The 25,028-nt window shown below is 31.0% G+C and overlaps 1 protein-coding gene across 2 annotated transcripts in view; it reads right to left on the bottom strand.

The window, feature by feature from the left end:
* Nsun5 (Nop2/Sun-like domain containing protein 5) overlaps positions 1-23,028 on the bottom strand; it is a 34,753-nt gene extending 11,725 nt beyond the window's left edge. The window contains exons 1-4 of one of the 2 annotated variants that reach the window (XM_085820611.1): positions 22,456-23,028; positions 9,061-9,235; positions 8,843-8,969; positions 2,985-3,126 (exon numbers count right to left, since the gene is read on the bottom strand). In XM_085820611.1, the coding sequence (XP_085676737.1) occupies positions 2,985-3,126; positions 8,843-8,969; positions 9,061-9,235; positions 22,456-22,614 (603 nt within the window). In that variant the 5' untranslated portion in view covers positions 22,615-23,028. Of the gene's footprint in view, positions 1-2,984; positions 3,127-8,842; positions 8,970-9,060; positions 9,329-22,455 lie in introns of both variants that reach the window. The other variant, XM_035349503.2, reaches the window with a different exon arrangement.
* Between the last annotated feature and the right edge of the window lie 2,000 nt (positions 23,029-25,028).

Here is a 25,028-nt window from a genome sequence, read left to right on the forward strand (position 1 = left end):
TCAGTATTCTATCTGATGGCTCCATCAATGAACTCTCAGATTACATTTTGGTTCATATTTCTATGATAAAAAAAAAAAAAAAGTGTTTCATTCAGTTAGCAGTAATACTTTTCTCCAGCTTTTTGTTTTACTGCTTTAAATAACACATGCAATGTTTTAAGTCTCATTAAATCAGTATTCCTTCTTATCATTGCAAAAGCACAATAAGACACAGATACTAATCAGAAGCTTTTAAAGGGGGAAAAAATTACCAATTTCATGCCTATCTAAAATTAATTTCATGCCTTTATCTAGGTTAATTTGGAAAGTCTTTACTGTTTAGATAGAAGTATGACACTTGTAGACAGACATAGCCATAGAGTTGTATTACTATTAGTTTATTACTGAACTAACATGTCATTAGTTAATTACTGAATAATATGTAATTTCATTATTGAATAATGTGTAATCTGATTTACACATCATTATGGGCACTATAGGAACACCACAATTTTGAAAGCTTAATACATTTTAAGACAATGGAAAGAAAGAGACTAGGTGCAACATGTTAGCAACAGCCAAGAAAGCGACTGCGAATTCAGAACAGTCAAAAGTTTTTGGTTCTTAATAGAACTTTTGATCTGTGATAGGATAAGATGTGTCCGCATTGCAGGGTTACAAAAGAAAGCATGATGCAGATTTTGACATGATGCACTTTAGATTGATATATTATAAATAGCTACTAATTTTAGGACACAAAGGGGGAGAGGATAAGAAGAAATGCCCAAATTAAAATGAAGGATTAAGGGTCTACTGCCAATTAAAATAAGAAGTTTAATTTACATATTTTTATTTTACATGTAACCCCTTCCCTTCAAACAGAAAAAGGCTTGGTGATAGAAAAGCTGTACCCTCAGTGTCTTTTTGTCGAATGGGACCAAAAGTAAACTTTCAGTTTTGTCTACCGAAAAATCTGCCTTCTTGCCCGCTGGCCGAATTGCTTGTTTTTGTGTAGAAACTTGAAGTTTAATTGTAAAAATTGTTTTAACTGTATCTAGTATTTTATATTTTTCAATTTTTAATAAAGATATTTTGAGGTTTCGTGTATTTTTGCACTGCCACAAAGTGAGAACTGAATTAACTGAATGAGAAATGTATCTCTAACGAAATTCAAAGAAACAAAGTTAAATGAAATTCAGCAAAAAATGCATACAATTTAATATTCTGTACAAGGAAGTTATACGGTGTACACATCAGATTTTTTTATTTTTCATAATAGGGAGATTTAATTTTAACTCTTTTATCAACTGTTTAATTTTCTATCATATGAAAATTCAGAAATAATTACAAATTCTTCATTGAAACTTTCTGTGAATTGTTGAACACATTCTTCTTCATTTCTTTCAGTTTTTTTTAAGTTATGGACATTTAAATAAATCTACACTTCATCAAGTCATGATGCATATTCATTTATATCCAGTGAAATAATTCTGAAGCATGTTTTATATTCCGTCAAATTAAAAAATGATCATTGCTATTTAATTTTTTCAAGATTTAAATGTTTATTATTATTTTGTTTACTGTTAAAACACAGATATATAAAGACATTAATAGTTTTTCATTTATTTAGTTAGTTTGGGAAGCATTTTTTTTTAATTAAAGATTTTACTTTTGAAACAGACTCAAAAAAAAAAAAAAAAAATATTCTTTTTGACATTTCTTTATTGCTTTTCCTATACTTTGTAGTTTTTACCTTTTATACAAACAACAATATTTATTATTTAAAAATATTGATTTCATGCTTTCAATTATATTTCTCGCTGGAAAAAAGACAGTTACAGCCTTTTATTCAAAATTTGTTTACATGCTTCATTTCTTAATCAGAAGCTATTTAACTATATCAGATGATAGCTTTACGTATTACCAAATATGAAGTAACTCAAAGCACTACCACATAGTTTTCTGGAATATTTTTTTTTAAATCTTTCTCATTAAAATCATTCTGAAAAATATGCATATAATTTCTATATATGAAATGTTATATAAAAGAAAATGGTGAAAGGTAAGTTGTCTTAGAAAATTTTCAATTAAAAGGCAAATAGACATTTCCAGTATTTCAACATAGCCATAAATATTGAACAGCAACTGCATTCAGATATGAGACAAGATGTGTTAGATTCCAGGAATGCAAATTACAACATTTCCTTTGAAATGGAAGAAAAGAAAGTTCAGAGATCCACCAGTAGCTGGCAGAAATGAGCATTAGCAACTCTTTAATAGTTCTACAGTAAAATGCACTATTCTTTTACCACAGCTCATTACTAAAATGTTTTATTTTAATTTTAATAAATATAATTTTAATTTTTGCTTTTAATTTCATATAAGCATGAATAATATATAAATATTCTCAAGCATTAGGCAGCTGTGTTCTAAGAAAGGAACAGACGAATCTAATTAATCAAAGACTGACAGAAGGCAAAAACCTCAATAATCATACATTTATTTTTAAGATAGAAAAAAGGAAAGTAATAAAGAAAATAATTTAACAATTTTTATCCTACAGTAATGCCAGTGTGACACTGGAATACCATTACTTTAGAACTCTAGAACTCTTTTATTATCAACAACCTCATAAAACGTCATCAACTCAAAGGCAGTTTTCTGGAATTGGTGAAAAACATTTAGTTTTCTTTATATTTCATAAGTATTATTTTGTTCATAAATACTGCTTAAAAAATATTTTATAAAAAAACATAAAATTTCATTTAAAAAAAGGCAAAAATTTATCAATCTAATACTTGAATTTTTACAGCTGGTGGATAATTCAACCATGTCCTTCAAAAGTACTCAAACACACATAAGTATACACATGCATGTGTGGCTATTGTCATGTACATACTCCAAAATATCTCCCAAAAATGGCAATTCTACCGAATGCTGAAACCTGGAAGGGGGTAGAAATATTCAAAAATTAACTATTTTATATAATAAGTATTATTTCTTACCTTATCTTGAAGAAATATATGTCCTTGATTATATAAATCCCAGGTTCTAAGATTCTCTTTGCACGGAAACACCAAAAGGTCTTTAAAGTGATAGTCAATCAGAAATTCCCCTGGTTTCAAATTTTTCACCTTCTCAAGGTACCTACAAATTGAGAAACAGATGCTGTATTTTAACCACAAAAATACACTATAACTATCTTGCCTAAAATAGTAAATAAACTAAAATAAATAACACTTTTATTTTATTTATTTGTCTATTTTACTCTGGATCAAGCAGTTTCAAATATTTAAATCTCACTCTAACCAACTGATGACTACAGACATAAAAAACTAATACAGTCAAAAGTCTTTAATCCAGACTCTTAGGGACTTCGGCGATTCTGTATTATCGGTTTTTCTGGATTATAGATCATCAGTTTAAATCTGGTAAAATGGCATACAGAAATTATAAAATTAAAAATATGAAACCATAATTTATGAAATAAAGAGCAATTATGATCTAAAGGATATCAAAATTTACAAAAAAAACAGCTTAATATTTATTTGTTTACTTTATTAAACATTTCTTTCATAAAGCATACATTACGCATAGTCGAAATTAGAAAATTGCAGCCAGAAAACTATTTGATGTGTATTCGTGATATTTATAATGACGAGGAATTTGATTTAAATCATATCAAAGACGGAATACATTGAGATGAAATACTACATTTAGTAAGGAATTATAAGTGGAATAAAATAAAAATATCTGCCCTGAAGATAAGGCTGACAGATCACCTTCCAGTACATTGCACGCCGCGACATCCCCCCCCCCCCCGCAGAGCAGCGTGAAATTGATAAACAGATTTCAGAACGGTTAGAGAAACAAAGGATATGCCTTTATCCATTTTTTGCAGGGATTCCACTTTTTGTTTGATGGACATCAAAACATGCTTTCGCTTTGTAGATTCTTTGGCAGCTCCAGAATCGGAAATTCTTTTTGACATAATCGAAAGTTCAAGCTTACTTTTATCAAATTGCTCTAACAGTCTGCAAAAAATAATAAGCCGGATCCAATTAGAAAATTAAGGAACAACACAATCTGCAACATTAACTGAAATAGATAATTAGATAATTTTAGCTTAGCTTATACCATCCGTTATACATTAAACACGCATGCAGAAAGTTTGTAGCTTTGAGGTCCAGATTATAGATCATTCCGGATTAAAGACTTCTGACTGTATATCTCACTTTCACCATAAACTATGTACTTTATAACAGAAGGAGATGCACTTTTTTTACCCATACTTGTACTTTCTACTCATATGGACTGAACAGTTATCACTAATAACACACTAAAAGATGAAAAAATTTAAAATTTAACTACATTTCTTTAAATTAGGATCAAAGAATACAATTGCTATTATTTTTTTTAAACTAATTTATATTATCCTTATAGGCATTCCTTAAATATATTCACTTCATTAAACTTTTACAAAAGATCCATATTAATACTCTTTTAACAACTTTTTTTAGGATAAATAAATATCCTAAAAAACTAATAATAAACTGAAAGACTATTTTAACTTTACAAAGAAAACTGAAAAGCAAAAGTATGGTTCAGCGACTGTTTAGTGAAATCGCTTCAGAAAATTATGACAAATTATCTTCTAGAATTCAGGTGTAACGTGATTTTTTGCATAATGTTCTGATTGCCTGAAAACAGCTACACAGTTAAAAAGAAAAGGATTAGTCTTAGTAGCCATGCATACTATTTTACTCAAGCATTTTGCATCACTCAGAACACAATACATTTCAGCTTTTGGAAATGTACCAGGGATGCACAGAACTGTACAGTTAACTTATGCATATAAATAATGATAACAAATGATTGTCTGCGCTTCTTTTCTATCCTGCAGACCCTGTCTCTTCCATTAACAGATCTCTGACATCTCAATGAACCCCGACCACTTCATTCATAGTTTCCAGCGAGCTCCCTTTACCTTCAGTTTTGAAAGATGAAATAACAATTATACATATGCTACATTTATTTATATGATAATGCAAAACAAAAAATAATATATTTAAAATTCATTCCATATCCAACTCAGAACATATGGGGGGGGGAGTATAGCAGCAAACTGCAAGGAAAAAACAAAAAATGAAAAAAGAGATTTAAATCTGTTATCACATGGTCATCAGTGATGGGAATGGTTAGAGAAACGAAGGATATGCCTTTATCCATTTTTTGCAGCAATTCCACTTTTTGTTTAATGGACTTCAAAACATACTTTCGCTTTCTAGATCCTTTACATATTAGTAAATATATATCGGAAATTCTATTTGACATAATCGAAAGTTCAAGTTTACTTTTATAAAATTGCTCTAACAGTCTGCAAAAACTAATAAGCCGGATCCAATTCGAAGATTAAGGAACAACGCAGTCTGCAACATTAACTGAATTAGATAATTTTAGCTTAGCTTATACCGTCTGTTATACATTAAACGCGCAAGCGTATTATGCGCATGCGCACATGCATATTCGCAGCCGTAAAGGTCTTATGCGCATGTGTCAACGCGATGCATGTGCAGAAAGTTTGTATCTTTAAGGTCCGGATTATAGATCATTCCGGATTATGTGTGTCCGAATTAACGACTTTTGACTGTAGTTGAAAGTAGACATTCAGATGACAAGGGACTTTCTAGCATCAGATAGTAACCAACTTAAAATTCTAAAAAAAAAATAATTTTGTCCCAATTATAATGGTCATCAAAATTAAAGGATAATAGCAGAAATAAGATGTAACTGATACTTAATGAAAAATTAATACAAAATGGTACAAAAGCATTAGTTAATATACATTACAATGTTTGGCAGTTGATTTTTTGCAAGTTATTGAAGTGATTGATTTGATTTATTGGAATTAAAACCAAATTTCTGGAAACTGGAAAATGATGGAAATTTTTTCCTTATGGTAAAATGAAATTCCTATAGTAAATGTAGGTGTTATTATTTCTGATTATTGAGTTCTATATTGTGAAAAATCATGCTTTCAAGACTTTAATTTGAAAGCATTTTACTTTAGATCTTATTACACTGAACATTAACTTTTTAGCCTATTTTCCTGTTCATAAACGATTGCTTGCTGAGAAGATTGAAGAACATTTCTGAATATTTTTTGTAGCATGATTATGTACATGTATTAATGTACAACTTTCAGCTGCAATAATTTTGAAAAACTGCATACATTTGAAAATATACATAAAAGTACAATTAATTTAAACTGATAAATTTAGTATGGATCTAAAAAGTAAAAACTGCATATATTTTAGAATAAAAAAAATTAATATAAATAAGATTTTTTTTTTTTTTTAAGTAAACTCATTTACATTGAGTATAGCTTTTATCTAATGGAATATATATTCTGAAAAAATACAGGAGAAAAGTGTTTACCAGTTTCCTAGAATAGATTAAAAGAAGTGCATTGTCAGAAGTGAACAATATTTGTAGATAACAAAGTAAGACAATTATTTTTTGAGTTAAATTTTGGCAGTCAGATAATATTATACATATTCTTATGATTAATATACACAGCTCATTTTGTGACAAAATGTCATAATTTACAACTTGTTACTAACACTGAATATGAAGCACTGCAAACATTAGCAACAGGTCATAAAGTAGATTCTAAATTTCAGAAAAAATAGTGAAAATATATACATGCTATCACATGAAGTAATTGCATGCAACTATAACCAACAAAATGTTCATTTTGAAAATCCTTAAAAAGCATTTCACAATTGTATTTTGAGTTGTTAGTCATGTGCTGTAAGAATGCAATACACATTTTATCAGACATGTTGCATAATCATACAGCTGCAATGTATTTTTATACAACATGACTAATAAAATTTTATGCACAGCAAAATTAAAAAGAGGCAGACCCCCCTTAAATCAAAAGAAAAGAAAAAATTCTAATAGATTTAAAAAAATCTTAACCCTTTGATGGTTATGAACGAGTTCAGCTCGCAATCGAATCGTACTTCATAATGCGCGCAAACGAGTTCCGCTCGGGAGCAAGATTTTGACCGAAATGGTTAGTAACGAGCACTACTCGCGTAGTGAAATTTTTCCCCAATGCGCGCTGACGAGCTGACTTCGTTCGCCATTATTATTCTGCACTGATTCTGTTTCAAAGGAATGCTACTCGCGAAATTTAGTTAGTTTTACTGTCTACAGATAGCAGTACGAGTTCCATGAATTTCTTTGCATAATGAAGGTGGATTTTTTCTTGACCTTGTTCATTTTATACGTATTTTGGCATGGTTTTTAGGGTGTTTGTACAATAAAATGGCTCAAAAGCGAAAGTTAGATAGGTATGATGATGATTATGATTGTGATACAGGAAGCTTATCAAGTTTTGAATCTGATGAAGACTTTGTTCACAGTATTTCAAGCTCAGAAGACGATTCAAGCGATGAGGAAGATTTTTTGAGTGTTCGACAGTGTTCTATAATTGATTCAAGTTCTCACGCTCCTAGCTGATTTAGTTTTACTGGTGATGTAGGCATGAAAGCTTGCGTGACAAATATTTCTGAAATTCTCTATTAGAAAGAACCTACTAGACGATGTGTGGTATGTTGCAGGAAAAATGATGCTAATGGAAAAAGAATTCGCCGTGAAACACGTACGTATTGCAAAGACTGTAATGCCCCATTATGTGCAATTCCATGTTTTAAAGTATATCACACACAAAAAGATTTTTAGGTAATTACTGTATTTATACTGTGCTTCATAAAGTTTTACATTAGTTGTATTTATTTAGTCCTTTCAGTTTAATATTTGTCTTATATTTATAATTAACTATTATTATTTATATAATTGGTTATAATCATTTATAATTTACTGTTTAATAATTATTTTAAAGTACGTAAAAACTGTTATTTATGTACTACAAATACTTTAAGAAATTTTTAAAATGCGCGAGGCGAGCTATCTACGGCATCGCCAGAGAAAGGTGACATTTTTGGAAGAACAGCAGGGAAAAACAGCTGCCACTTTCGACTACTGTTTACTCCTAATGCTGCGCGAATTAAGTAAACGGAAACTGCTCATTTCCATAACCGTCAAAGGGTTAATTATATTGTAGAGACATTAGACATTTTTTTTAAATCAGGAAATTGAAGAAATAAGCATTGCCTTCGACGGGATTTAAACCACTGACCTCTCAATACATGCCAAGCGTGCTGACCACTACACAACGAAGGCATGCTAAGAAGTTGGGAAAAATACCTTATATACTCCTCCTTTTATGGGGCGACTGGGGATTAGGAGACCTAATCGCCAAATCCTGGTGGTGGAGAATTATCATCCACCACCTTTTTCAGTTCGGGTGCCACTGTAGAGACATCGGGTATTTTTTTTAAAGCAAAAGAAATAAAAAATGAGTAATGCACTCACAGGGACTTGAACCACAGACCTCTTGATACGCAGTGAGTGTGCTGACTGCTACACAACAAAGGTGGGTGAAATACCTTATAATATAATAAAAAACTCAACCATGTTTATGATATACGAAAATCTAAATGAAAGTCTTATGACTCATTTTGAACTTAAATCCTATTCTAGAAGAAGAGAGAGAGAGAGAAAGCACCAAATAAACTGGTATGTCTCTTAATAAAATATTCTAATTTACTAAAACAACTATTGTTTCTCAAATTCATTAAAAAAATTACACATAAAAAAAGTTCTTTTCTGGGATATGTTTTTTGTTTTACATGATTTAATAAAATAATTCAATAGGTTTTAAAGCATCATAACAAAAAGTAATTCCATAAAAATATTTGCTCATTCAAACTTTAAACTTATTATTTCTTACGCATCTTCTGAAATGTCCTCTTGATATTCTTTATGATAATACCCAGATTTCTTTAAATCATCCAGTACATCGGGCATAGTAGTTAATAAGGTATTAATTCTAGCATACCTTGGAATGGTGATCATCACTACAAAAAATATTTAAATCAGTTTTAATTTCATACTGCAATTAGAATATCCAACACAGAAGAGTTAATATCTTTTATTATTATTATTTACCTTCCTTCATAAATCTGTCAGTTCCAGCCTTTGTTAGGCATTGGTATGCACTTTCAATATCATTCTTATACTTCAGTATGGTAAGCACCGGCTTGCTTTTCCCACTCAGTTGACCTCTACCCAAAACCATCTCATATATCATAATTTGAGCTACTTCTTTCTTCAGATAAGGTTCCTTAGTTAACAAATGAGTTTCTTCAATAATTTTATCCAATAGTTGGATATTCTTCAAAACATTATGAGTCAAAGCATATATTTTATTAAAATACTAGAAAGAAAAAACAAAAAATTAGCATCTCTGATAATAAAAACCAACATTTTGAATGCAAATAAATCTTAGAATTTTAACACTGTAATAGTTAAATTTAGAAGAGAAAATTTTGGTAAATTCACTTAAGTAAATAATTGAATTGCTTCTATATTAAAGGTTAAGTTGTGTCAATTACTCATTTATATGCTCCCAGACAGGGATTCATAAAATTAGATAGGTGATAAGGTTCATATAGATGGGTAACTATGAATCACCCATGTGTGATCATATAAATATAATTATACCAAATACATATTGCTATTTAAAAGTTAATTACTAAAGTAAAGCTTTGTTAATATTTGCTCCTAATTTTTTTTAATTCAAATTATTTCCCTTCAAACCTCTTTCTTTATACAGCTTTCCAAAGCTACATGCTTTGGCATAATTCATACCATAAACAGATGGAGCATATAGTAAAATCTGTGCTCAGAAAAAAATTGTTGCAGTATTATAGCAAGTAGACAAACAAAAAAAGGCACATTAAATGCAAAACTATAAACAATGGAGACCTACAAGAGGGATTGCAAAATATGGAAAAACAGTATAAAAACTCTTTAACAATCACAAGGTGGGACAGGGCAGAAAGAAAGAAATCTGCAGACCCAGACAAGGGAAAATATGAAGAGGGGGGAAAGAGGGATTAATCAAAAATACAATGAAAATAAAATGCAAATACAATGCCAAAAAAAAAAAAAAAAAAAGTTAAACATACACATAAAACTGCAAGTTCATATAATTAAAACGTAAAGTTATAATCCTGAAGAGGTTAGTAAAAGTCTTTAAATAAAATCTTGTATGCTTATTTACTTCATTTAGGAAATCTAGAGTTTTGCCTGTAAGAACAAATATTTAATTGCTTGTAACATTTTCAGTTGTATCTATGAATGGGCTTTTTAATAGATAGGACTTTTACGCTATGGTTAATTTTCTTATTCAGAATAGGAGGCATAACAGATAATTATGAGAACAGTTACATTAGATAAATTCAAAGTTTACACAGGTCTAAAATAAAGATCTGAAAACAAGATATCTAAGTCTGTAGGCAATTCAAATAATTAGGACCAAGACATGGTCATTCCAAGTGAATCTTTTGACAGATAACCACATTTAAGTAGTTGGCACTAGCAACTGTAGTGACCTGGATACCAGAAACACACAAATCATTGCCGAGACATCTGTATTTACGATGTTAGATAATTTGTATGATTTTCAGGTTTAATGTTGTTCTTATGGTTAGAATATCATTTCTCTGTCACATCTCTTTCCTCTACATAATGAAAAAATATGACAGCACTTTCAACTACTTCAATGATGGTCTTTAAGTCTACCATGGAGAAGAATGTAATGAGTGCAATCTTTGTTCCTGAGTTCGGGAACAAACAGATCTTAATACATTCAAATCCTTTCTATTCTGTCATTAAACAAATATGATGACACAGAATTCTTAACCTTTAACCACTGTGACTTAAATTGTCGCATAACTACTGTGAGCGGTCTCTCAGACCGCTTCTGCTAAAAACAAAATAAGATATTATTTTACTTTTCTTATTTGAATAAATGTTATTTAATTTCATATATTTAACTTGTTCATGAAGATATAAAGCAATTTTTATACTTAAATCAGTTCATTAAAATAAAATATATACTATGATAATAATTCCTTTGCTTACGTATCTGGATGGAAGAAGTAAATTTTAAAATTCAACTTTTTTATTTTACATTAAAATTTGCGATAAGAATGCTTTAATAAGAATATAGAAAATTAATTTTTAGTTTAAAAATTATAATTCGAGCTTCATTTTATACATACTTTTCTACTACATTGTAGACACACTGGTTCTTTGCATTCTTTACATTTGTAAGCTGTTTTCCTTTTTTTTTTTTTTTTTTTTTGCTGGATGGACAAATATAGCACTTTCTTTTTTATCTAATTTATCATCTTCGATCGCAATGTTTCCTTCATCATCAGTTATTCCAAAAACTCTTCTTATTGTAAGTTTGAGTTCTTCAGGTAAAAATTATGAAGTTATCCTTAACTTTACATGAGACTGCACCGATTGAATTGCTAATGAAATCTTTTCGCTTCATTTTTGGAGCCAATGGGATAAGATTGAAATAATACGAATGCATTTATTGCACATATATCCAAGTTTCTGAAGAATATTGCCAGAGGCCAACATCGGTTTCTACGAGCAGTTGTATAGATTGAACGAAGAATAATATTTTGACTACGAGTTCGAACACCCTTGTTGGGCACTTGAATAGACTATTTGAATTAATTTTTTCTAATAAAAAAATCTCTTGCAGGAGAACATGGATTTTCATTTTCATCGGCAGATATTTCTGAATTTCTGTCGTGGTCGCTCTCTATAATTTCATCATGGGAACTTTCATCAGAGAACTCTAAATTAGACCGATTTCGAACTACGCATTAAAATTGTTCTTGGGTAAGATATATAGAACGTCCTGCACGCATTTGAAGCAATTTCAAGAATATTTATAAAAAAGCAAAATATGTAACAACAACAAAAAGTTAACTTTATCGACCGAAATTTGAATCGTATCTCCTGTGATCGGTCCCACAGACCGCTGAGGGGGGGGGAATTTAAAAAAATAAATAAATAAAAGAATAAATAGAGCTAGCAAAACGCAATTAGGTATGTGACCTTGGACAACTGTTTTAGGAAGGTACTAAGGATGGCAATACCCATTAATTATTCTAAGAGGTGGAAGCATTTAATGGAAAATGTCGTGCGGTCTAACAGACCGCTCGCAGCAGTTAAAGATTAAAATACATTATGTCTATCTCCTCTCAGTCTTAACTATCACAATGATAGGTACTAAAGTGGGAATCTTTAAGCTAGCGTATCATATAGCATAAGCTTTTATGAAAATAATATATGCTTATGTGATTCTGATGATGAAATTCTAAAATTCTTTAATTTTGTTAATAATTTTACAAGCAAATGGTAAGGTAGCTTTAAATTTTCAGTTTTAGGGAGCGTTATATAAAAACAATACAACAAATTACATGATTTAATTATACATAAATAAAGATCACTTATAATAATTACACAATGATATTATAGAGATTTTAATGTAATTTCTGGGCAAAATTGCTGTTTTCCCCCTTTTCAGTTATTTGATGCAACACAATAGTTGGAAGTAAAAACGTGATTATTCTTTGTTGAAATATGATTTTTGAACTGGGTGATTTAATTGCTAATGTGCCATTGAGGCTAAAAAGAAAATTAAAATTCAATAAAAAATGTTTTTTATTAAAATTAGCTTTATTTACATCTCATAAAATAATTAATGAGCTAAAAGTAGAAACGTAATTCCTCATATAGCTGCATAAGATTAAGCGATTAAATTCTCTTTACAAAATTCATCTAAAATTCCATATAAATAATAAAAACATAAGGTGCCCTTCATAAATTTATAAAGGCTTAACCTTTTGAAAAGAAAATTTGATTACTAGATTTCAGTATTTCAGTGCTCATGTTTTATCTCTGGCAACCGTATTCAAAACAATGTCTTTCAGTCACGCGCAACGCTGACATTTTGGTATTGAGTCTTTTTGGTTGCTGAAGTTCCAACAATTTTTATAAACAAGTTATGATATTTTTTGCCTTAGTTTTAAAATATGAGCTTGCAGAAATGGCAGCAATGGATGAAACTATAGTAAAATTTCTGCAAAAAATACAGAATTTTGCGAAGAATTTTCTAAAGGGAACAATGAAGAAATGTGTTTCCTAGACAGCCAGTCTTGCCGAGAGTTGCACAAAATTCCGAGGTTGCACAATTCTTTAATCTTGTTTAAGCGAAAACAGATCGCTGTGTACTTTTGGAGAAGTGCAAAAAATATTACAGGAAAATTTGAAGTTTTTTTTTAACATATCATATAATCTTTATTTAATAATTCAAATTTGTATTTTAAAATACTAAAGTAAGCTTTCTTTTCATACGTTGATAATGTTTACCGACTTATAATAAATATCGATAGTTTGGGAATCTCTTGAAAATAAAAAGAGGCTTGAAAACCACCAAGTGTTACCTGGTAAGTTACTTTTTATCTGTGAAAAATCACCGAATTGCACCATGGTGGTTGCATTAATACATAAGTAACAAATTATTTTTCTACTTTCAGTTATTAATATAATGAGAAATTTAAACAACAGCTTATTTTAATATAAAAACTCCTTTTAACTTTTTTTTAATCGCATCTGTTTAGTCCCAAAGACACATTAGCAATAAATTACTCGATTTAAAAATCATTTTTCAACAATGAATAATCATTCTTTTACATCCCACAGTTCTGCTACATCTAATAACAAAAAAATAAATAAATAAAAAGATTTTTCCCCAAAAAGTCTGAAATTACATTAAAACTTCCCATAAAATGAATTTAAAAGATATTTGCCAGTGGGGTAACTAGTAAAATTCATAGACTTTTAGTTTGTTCATCAAACGAAGATATGTGAGAAAAATCATTTCAACACCAAATTTTGAAAAAAATCTCTTCATCATATTGTATCAGTAAGTGTTAGTGAAAAATGTGAGCTTGATAGCTTATCAGGGAATAGTTTAACATGATGGCATGACCAAGTTAAATAAAAAGCTTATGAAAAATGTAGGTACTTAAAAAACATCCTAAAAAGTTCCCTAATTAATATCTTTTCATCATTCTCATCTTGAAATAGGGTGAAGAGTTTCTTTTGCAGCCTTTGTAAGTTTCAAATTTTTATGATGGACACATTTTGGGGGTGTTAGAATTTTTATATCTTGTAAAAATATATATTATTATATACCACAATAAAACTAAGATGATCAACTCTTATAATGGAATGCTGAAAAAAAATGTACACAGTACAAAGTCCAAGATCAAGAATTGTTGAGACTTTGGCAATTAAAATTTAGAACAGTTTAAATCTACTGAGATGACAAGTAGACATGGCAACATTGAGGCTTTGCTTATTGTTTATGTCAGAGAGAAGAAAGCTAACAGGAAAGCTGTCAGGATTTAGAAACAGAAAAACTTTTAGAATTGGGAGAGGGACTGGGCAGCAGAATTTAAGAGTGACAAAGTTTCTATAATTTAGAGAAGTATCAGGCAGTAAAATCTAGGATCCCCAAAGATCGTATCAAATGACAAGATGAATATATCCTGCCCTGTGCCTGCATAACCAACCACTCAAAGGCTGAAAGTGTGATTCTGGCTAACATCACTATAACATCAATCAATGTATTGCAACTAGCTACAGTGTGACTCCCTAACCAGCAGGTGTTTGAAAGTGATGTACAAGAATTTCAGGAAGTTGGGAGAAAAATCACATTTATGGCACACCTGTTTTCCTTTTGTTGAGTATTATAACAGATGTACCCATAAAGCAACCAGACAATTTCTTAAAAATAAGAAAACTAATTAATAAGATTACTAACTTCCAAATAAATTTATCATAGGTAAAAATAACACGCTGAACAAATATTAATATAGAAGGCATCAAAAATCAGCATTGTATTTGCAATTTTTCACAAGACTTCTCACAAACCTCAAAACCCTCCATTCCAAAGATTTTGGCTCCTATCGAAAAAGCTTTCAAATTTAGTAAAGTTTCAGATACACAGAAAGAAATGATTAGGCATCTTATCGCTTATAATGTGAAATTCAACAAATAAGCCTTTGGAATCAAATCTAAATGTACAGTGTGTGAAATTCATTCTAACATGAAAATTATCATTTCAAAGGCCAAAAAAGGTGGCAGATAGTCGGCATGGACAAAAACAGTTACATGGATTCTTTGTACCATCATGAACAAAAACACTGAAATCGATGGTGTCACTAAACACTTAAATGAAGAACCATACAATCCAATCTCTAAAGACCCTTCACCTTTGGACCTCTTAAATATAAAAGCTGCGATCAAATCATCACAAATCCTTCCCACAAACTTAAAACATCTCATCACTTATTCCATCTGTTGCGAATCGTGTTAGATTATATGCACTTCCCGAAATTCATAAAAGTGGTATTTCTTTTTTCTCCTATTGTATCAAATTTAGGCACTGTCTCATACCCGTTAGCTAAATATTTAGTTTCTAGATTTTCAACTCTATTAGATAATAACATTTACATAAAAATTTCAATAGAGTTTGTAAAAAAAGATAAAAGCATTTCTCCTAGAAATTTAGTCATGGTTTCATTAGATGTAAATTCATTATTCATAACAAGACAAAGAATAATAACAAGACAATAAAATAACAAGACAAAGAATTGCACAAACTCTATATCCATGTACACATTGACCAATTTTCACTTAAAAAAACATTAGAGAATTGCACAAACTTGGCATCGTGCACACCCTTGACTTTATCCATGTACACATCGACATATTTTCATTTCACATAAGAGAATTGCACAAACTAGGCATTGCACACTCCCTTTGTCCATGTACAAATCGAACTATATTCAGTTAAAAAGTCAAAGGAGCAGCCAACAGAAAAATATATAATCTCAATGGGCTAAAGTGCAGAATCGTCCACTTATTCGATTGGCGTTTGTTTGGCGCTTTTTATAAGTGTAAGAAGAATTGGATTTTTGTCAATTTTCTTTGACTTTTTAGTGAAAAAAGGTCATTGTGTACATGGAAAAAGTCAAGGGAGTGTGCAATGCCATTTTTGTGCAATTCTGGGATTTTTTTTTAAAAGTGAAAATAGGTCAATGTGTACATGGATACCGAGTATGTGCAATTCTTAAAAACGTGCCAAGCAGTGGGCAATTCTGCACTTTCCCCTCTCAATAAACTATATTTTAAATCAGACAATGCAAAAACATAAAAGAGGAAATTCATTTTTGCACTACACAAAGGAAATATCAACTAACCTTATTTCCGAATTAGCATGTCTTCAGTCAAATAAAATTCCTTGAAATACGTGTGATAAGATCACCTGAGGTGACGTGATACAAACTGGCGAATCAGGATGTTATACAATGAAAGCATAGTAAATTCTTAAATTAATGTCTTTTTACAAATTTATTGTCTTTATTTATTGGTTTTTTTTACATAATTTTACAAGGCATTAAAATGTTTACACTTTCAAAATAAAAAATTCTTAGAACTAACATTTATCAACATTTCTGCTTGGTGAGATATGCGCTGGTGAAAGTACCATATTTTCTGTTATCTTTCTTTGTCACCATTAGCTCTTGTCCCGTTTGTGCTATCCCAATGTTTCGTTTTTGTCTCGTCGAAGTATGGTGAAATTTTAAAGATTTTTTTCACTGCAGAATTAAAATTTTTTCCACATTTTAAGGTTAACATTTCCTTTTTATTTAAAATTTTAGATTAGAAAAATCCTCTTGGCTGGCCTATATTTGATGGTGCCCTCGCCAAGTTGTTTCATTTATGGGAACCTGAGTAAAGGGTGCCCGTTGGATTATTGCTAAGTTGTTTCATTTATGGTAGCCTGAGTAGTTTAATGTTATGAAAACCCTATTATGACGTAATTGGTTGCATGACTTTGACTGAAAAGAAAAGATTTGTAAGGGCTTGCTTGTATGTTGGTTAGGAATTAGCTTATTTTGTGGTTTACACTATAAAATGGCTGAATGTGGTAAGATAAATTTGAAATTTCTTTAGGATTTGGACGAAGGGGAGGAAGCATTAATTGATTGGTGTGTAAATGAAGGTTTACTTAATAGCAATTATAAGTGTCCTGTTTGTACAAAGGTAATGCATATGGTCGAATGTAAAGGTCGTTCAGATGGCTTTGAATGGGTTTGTCAGAAGAAAGGTTCAAATCGTCACCATATAAACCATTCCGTTAGAAAGGGGACATGGTTTGAGGAAACTTTTTGGATGCTGTTTAGGAATTTTGTGTGCCACAGGCTGAAGACAGAGAAATTTCTAAATAAGGTAAGTGGCTATTTCCTTTGTGTAGTGCATAGCGCTTTTTTGTGTTATTTCATTGTTTGATTTAAAACACAGTTTATTAAGATTATATATTTTTTGTGCACAATGCCGAGTTTGTGCAATTCTGTGATGTTTTTTGAAGTGAAAATAGGTCGATGTGTACATGGATACTGAGTTTGTGCATTTCTTTGACTTGTTATTTTGGCTTTGTTTAGCGGCGATTTTCACTCCAAAAATCGCCGCTAAACAAAGCTAAAATAACAAATCAAAGAAATGCATAAACTCTGTGTCCATGTACTGCCAAAAATTAATAAGGGGGCACTGTCAATTATAGTTTTACCGTCCTTTTCAATTGGAAAATATTTTGCTTGATCTTTGGATTATGGTAACTTGGCGATTTTTTGGTGCACATTTGGTAACTAACTCTGCTACAGCAACCCTCTATTTTTTTTTCGCCGCCATTTTGTCTTCACTAAGTAAAGACATGTTTCTTTTCTTTTTATTTACTCAACACTTTTTCCAATTATCTACTAGCCGAATTACACTTATGCTAGAAATTTTATGTAACAAATCTGCTTAATCATGATAAATATTAACTGCAAAATTGGGAAAAAGTGCACAATCGTAAACTCCTTCCGCGTTTTTCAGAATAGCACATACACATAAACCACTTACACGTCGACTTATTTTTACTTAAAAAAAAATCCCAGAATTGCACAAAAATGGCATTGCACACACTCTTAACTTTATCCATCTACACTGCTATTTTCTCATAAATTACAAAAATTTGCACGAAAATGAAAAAAAAATTCTGTGAATCTTTAAACTCAGTAAAAGGCACATATATGAAATTACCTGATCGCGAAAAAGTATATACCCTTTCGAAAAAGTATATAAGGATGAACATTTCCACGTATAAAATAAATAAAATATCCAAAAACTTTTACTTCTAAATTATCTATTATATTATAAACGTCACCAACGAATTCATACCGCAAACATTACAAATGGTTACAAATACTTAGTGTCAAACATTTAAATTATTTCCATGCACGTTTACTTCAACTGAAACGTATACCAAATTCCTACAAACATAAAATTCACAAAATAACTATCATTTAATTAAAATATCACTAAACCATGTACACATCGACTTATTTTTACTTAAAAAAACATCCCAGAATTGCACAAAAATGGCATTGCGCACACTCTTCACTATATCCATGTACACTGCTTTTTTCTCATAAATTAGAAAAAGTTCACGAAATGCATGAAAATTTTGTGACTCTTTAAATCCGGTAAAAAGAACATATATGAAATTACCTGATCGCGAAAAAGTATATACCCTTTCTAAAGATGAACATTTCCACGTATAAAATAAATAAAATATCCAAAAACTTTTACCTCTAAATTATCTATTATATTATAAACGTCACCAACGAATTCATACCTCAAACATTACAAATGGTTACAAATACTTAGTATCAAATATTTTAATTATTACCATGCATGTTTACTTCCACTGAAACGTATACAGTCAAAAGTCGTTAATTCGGACACCCATAATCCGGACCTCAAAGCTAAAATCTTTCTGCGCATGCGCCGCGCGCATAGGCATTTTACGTGTGCGCGCAAGACATTTACGACTGCGCATATGTGTCTGCGCAAGCGCAAAATACGTTTTCGCGTGCGTGTTTAATGTAAAACGGACGGTATAAGCTAAAATTATCTAATTCAGTTAATGTTGATGATTGCGTTGTACCTTAATCTTCGAATTGGATCCGGCTTATTATTTTTTGAAGACTGTAAGAGCAATTTTATAAAAGTAAGCTTGAACTTTCGATTATGTCAAATAGAATTTCCGATGCTGGAGCTCCCAAAGGATCTAGAAAACGAAAGTATGCTTCGATTTCCATCAAACAAAAAATGAATTGCTATAAGAAATGGATAAAGGCATATCCTTTGTTTATCTAACGGTTCCGAAATCTGTTTGTCAATTTCACTCTGCTCTGCGCGGGGGGGGGGGACGTCGCGGCGCCGGCAATGAACTGGAAGTTGATCTGTCAGCACTATCGTTATCTTTAGGGCAGATGTTTTTATTTTATTCGGCTTATAATTACTTACTAAATGTAGTATTTAATCTAGATGTACTTCGTCTTTGATATGATTTAAATCAAATTCCTCGTCATTATAAATATCACGAATACAAATCAAATAGTTTTCTGGTTGCAATTTTCTAATTTTGGCTATGCGTAAGGTATGCTTTACGCATGCGCGCGTTGAAAGAAATATTTAATAAAGTAAACAAATAAATATTAAGCTTCTTTTTTTTGTAAATTTCGATACCCTTTAGATCATAATTGCTCATTATTTTATAAATTACGATTTCATATTTTTAATTTTATAATTTCTGCATGCCATCTTACCAGATTTAAACTGATGATCTATAATCCGGAATCGCCGAAGTCCCGACGAGTCCGGATTAAAGACTTTTGACTGTACCAAATTCCTACAAATATATAATTCACAAAATAACTATCATTTAATTAAAATATAATTAAATTCAAAAACACTACTTAAAATATAAATAAGCACATTAAAATTAATAAAAATTAGCTTAACATCCTAATTACTTTAAACTAAATCATTGCTAATAACAATTTTCCAATAATAGCATATTAATTTATTTACTCCTTACATTTAGAACAATGCATAAAAATAATATCCTCAAATAATTAAAAATACTAACTTACCTAATCTTGTTCAGAATCTTGATTACGTGGTCAATAAACTTTTCTTATTTCCTCCGCTAAATAAAAAGCAAGCATATGTGCGCCTGTTTCAGGATCTTTAAAATCACAGCAAGGTACCAGGTAAAATAAATAACTTAATAAAACATCTTTACTTCTATCTCGCACAACCTTAAAAAAACACTTATTACTACCCCTTTCAATCCCACTAAATACCCATTTCGAATTCATTTTAGTTAGGGCCATGGGATCCAAAAATTAACCAACACTGTTTCACACAACACAGAATAAAGCTAAATACAAAATTTCCAGATTTCTCCCTTTTTCCAATTAAAGAACTGTAATTCATCCATTAATGTCACATGACATATCTCATGATCTCTCATTTCCCTCACACAAAATAATGCATAATCGGTACTGAGTACTTCTCACATTATTACCAAAGTCCTAGGTAGTAACCTTTATCGCCTCCAAAATGTCGCCAAACTACCAGTTACCATATTCCAAAGATCAGCCAATATTTTTCATGTTTTTCTTCGTATTTTTGCCATTTTCCTTCACTTTAGGAGAGAGCCATAATTTTCTGGTGAACTATTATTATTAAAATACATTGGAATGGTTCATCAGCTATTTCTGGTTACAGAAAAGAAAGGATTTTTTATGGAAGAGAGATTTTAATTGGTTTCAATGTTTCCTCCTCCTGATGACATGGCACTGAAATTGATTGAATTCTGCTTTCATTTTCCTTTTGCTCTTTTTTTTTTTTTTTTTTTTATTATTTTTGGTTTTACTTGAAGAATTTTAGTTTTATTATGTGTTAAATTCTTTTTTTGTAAATTTATGGGATATTTTAAAATTTATTGCTTATGAATTTCAATTTTTGGCCTTTGTGAAAAATTGGTTCTAAATTTCTTTCTTTATATATTTACTAATACATTTTCAGCGTCATAATGCAAGAAAATTCTTCGAATAATTAGAAATTTTCCTTTTAAAAATTATTTTTCTGTCACTTTACATAACATATACAGTTCTTAAAGGAAACATTATCCTTTACGAATTAAAAATTTATGTTTAACCTAAAATGAAGAATTTAGGAAATGTAGCACTGCAGAAGCAATTCGCAGAAATTTTATCACTCAAAACTTTACATGTTATTAAAAATTATGGTAAGAATAGGTTGAAGGGTGACCTTTGTATTATAAGGAAGCTGTTGTTTCATTTATGATAACCTGAGTAGTTGAATGTTATGGAAACCCTATTATGACATAATCAGTTGCACGATTGCGGTAAATTTTGAAGTATGGGGAAAGATTTGTAAGGGCTTGTGGTGTGTGTTGGTTAGGAAGTACATTTCTTGTATTTATTTATTTACGGTTCAGACAGTAAAATGGCTGAATGTGTTAAGATTAATTTGAAGTTTCTGTGCAATTTGGAAAGAAAGGGGAAAAGAGCATTAATTAACTGGTGAGTAAATGAAGGCTTACTTAGTAGCCATTATTAAATGTGTTGTTTGTATGAAGGAAATGCATATGGTCAAACGTCAGACGATAACTGCGCTACGAAGGATATTTTTTTACTTATTTTGTGAATTTATGTGGCGATGTCAGTATAGAGATTCTAGTTCAAATAATTTTAGGAAGTTTTTGGATACTGTTAAGGAATTTTATTCTACTGAAGACATGTTAATTCGTAAATAAGGTAAGTGGATATTTCCTTTGGGTAGTGCAAAAATGAATTTCCTCTTTTATGTTTTTGCATTGTCTGATTTAAAACATAGTTTATTGAGAGGGGAAAGTGCAGAATCACCCACTGCTTGGCGCGTTTTTAAGAATTGCACATACTCAGTATCCATGTACATATTGACCTATTTTCATTTAAAAAAAAAATCCCAGAATTGCACAAAAATGGCATTGCACACTCCCTTGACTTTTTTGATGTACACAATGACCTACTTTCACTAAAAAAGTCAAAGAAAATTGACAAAAATCCAATTCTTCTAACACTTATAAAAAGCGCCAAACAAACGCCAATCAAATAAGTGGATGATTCTGCACTTTAGCCCATTGAGATTATATATTTTTTGTTGGCTGCTCTTTTGACTTTTTAAGTGAATATACTTCGATGTGTACATGGACAAAGTCAAGGAAGCGCGCTATGCCCATTTTCTGCAATTCTGTGATATTTATTTTAAGTGAAAATAAGTTGATGTGTACATGGATAGAGATAGGTCGATGTGTACATGGATAACGAGTTAGTGCTATTCTTTGTCTTCTTATTCTGTCTTTGTGTGAAGCCAAAATAACAAGTCAAATAATTGCACAAACTCGGTATCCATATATCACCAAAAATCGCATAGGGGCACTCGTAAGTATATTTTTACCAAAATTACAAATACTGAATATAAAAATAAAACAGCACTCACCCCTCCACGAAACTTTGTACTGTATAATATAGTTTTTATATTACCCTGACAAGTTTTCGCGGCTTTTAAAACTTTTTCAGCATCTTTATAACTTCGAGGTAATCGTTCAGCTTTTGATAAATGCTCTTTATGTCCCTTTTTGGAAGACTGTTCAGTCATTTTTAATTATTAAATTAATATTTTATATTCGGAAACTATGACTGATCTCAGAAATTTAGAATACATAAAAGAATTTCATTTATAAATGTAAATATTATTTATTTATAAACTTAACAAGCAATGTATCAATTCATCACATCCGGCAAAAAACAATTTTCAGAAAACACGTGTGCAAAACGATAATGTAAACATGTCTGACAAAATGCCACTTTTCAAATGTAAAAAACCGACAACAACAATAATATATCGGTTTTTTTGATGTGGTGGCCAGGGGTGGTATAATGCGACTCGTGAGCGGCAGCATATTTTTACTTCCTCCCTAGGAAACGCAACGAGCGACTATAAGGCTTTCGCCGATCGAAAGAGGCGAACCTTGCGAAAGAGGTATTAGCATTCCGAGGTGGGACAGCGTTCGAGATAGACGTCTGATCGCTTCGCTCTCCGTTTCCTTGCGTTGCTACCAAGGAGGTTAGAATAGATGGAGTAAGCATGACGTCACAAAATTGAAGCCGAAGAAGGATCGACAGCGCGACATCACGACTGATCAGCATGGCTGCCGTGTAGCGTACGGATAAGACGAAAGGTTTGTTTATAATTGTATTGAAACTGCTCAGCCAGATAAAATGGGTGAATGTAGTGAAGGATGTAACAATCATTCCCGCTGCTACGCAGCTAATTTCATAAGTAAATGCCATAAACAGGTATTTTAGTATTTCTATTATTCTGACTTTATTGCTACTCGCTATTAGTTCAGCATTGCTTTCTTGATCGTTTCGACCTGATTTTGAGAAATATGGAGAGATGTGCTGCACCAAATTGTTCAAATCATTCTAGAAATAACTTTAGGATTCAGAAGTCAAACAACAAAAATCAGCGTAAATTTACAAAATTTACAAAACTTTAGGATGTTTTGTTTCGCAAACAATGAAAAAAGACGAAGAAGAAGTAATTCTTTCTGGTCGAGATCAATGGATTTCGGTCGCAGGAGCGTGTTTTTGTGAGGTAAGTGCAGCTTCGTATTTTTCCATAGAATATTAGAAAAATTCTCTTATTATTTTTTTTTTTCAAAATGTGTACTTTCATTTAGCTGTCACTTATTGACGCTGAAATGATTTTACAAATAAAAAATCAATTGTGGAATGTGTGTGCATTTGTGCAGCAAAATATCGCCAATACTGTTTTTTACTGTTACTAATAGTTTATACTGTTTGTAAAATTGTATTCTACATTTCATGTAAACTTTGTCTCGGTTGGGATCGTAATATGCGTTTTTTTTAGTTATTTTACTGTACGAATAGTGAATTAAAGTTCTATGCTGTATTTTGATTCTGATGTATTGTCGCCAAATATATCAGTTGACGCCAGTGTTAAAAATTGGTTAGTACAGTCAAAAGTCGTTAATTCGGACACCCATAATTCGGAATAATCTATAATCCGGACCTCAAAACTAAAAACTTTCTGCGCATGCGCCGCGTTCACACATGCGCATAGGCGTTTACGCGTGCGCGTAAGACCTTTTACGACTGCGCATATGAGAGTGCGCAAGTGCACAATACGTTTTCGCGTGCGCGTTTTATGTATAATGGAGGTATAAGCTAAAATTATCTAATTATCTATTTCAGTTAATGTTGATGATTGCGTTCCTTAATTTTCGAATTGGATCCGGCTTATTATTTTTTGCAGACTGTAAGAGCAATTTTATAAAAGTAAGCTTAAACTTTCGATTATATCAAATAGAATTTCCGATATATATTTGTTAATATGTAAAGGATCTAAAGCGAAAGTATGTTTTGAAATCCGAAATCTGTTTATCAATTTCACGCTGCTCGGCGGGGGGAACGCCGCAGCGGGCGCGTAATGAATTGGAAGTTGATCTGTCAGCACTATCCTTATCTTCAGGGCAGATGTTTTTATTTTATTTGGCTTATAATTCCTTAGCAAATTAGTATTTCATCTCGATGTGCTCCGTCTTTGATATGATTTAAAACAAGTTCCTCGTCATTATAATTCGCTTCCGATAGCGAAGAAAGTGACAGAGGTTAGTGAAGACGAAAAAATTTCGATTGACAAATTAGTCGGTGTTCTCGACACAGCAATTATAGGACTTGAACAGCGGAACTTTGTAACTGACTTTATTGCTACTATGTCTGTTTATGTGAATTATGTCTGTTTAATAGAATTAAAGAGAAAGTATTATCACATGAAACGAAGCAAAACTTAAACAACTTACATTGAAAGAAATGTTTAATAAAGTAAACAAATAAATATTAAGCTTTTTCTTTTTGCAAATTTTGATACCCTTTAGATCATAATTGTTCTTTATTTCATAAATTACGGTTTATATTTTTAATTTTAGAATTTCTGCATGCCATCTTACGAGATTTAAACTGATGATCTATAATCCGAAAAAATCG

This window comes from Stegodyphus dumicola, chromosome 1 (genome assembly GCF_044657685.1).
Source record: "Stegodyphus dumicola isolate Sdum_Otavi_A_Nest chromosome 1, ASM4465768v1".
Taxonomy (NCBI): domain Eukaryota; kingdom Metazoa; phylum Arthropoda; class Arachnida; order Araneae; family Eresidae; genus Stegodyphus; species Stegodyphus dumicola.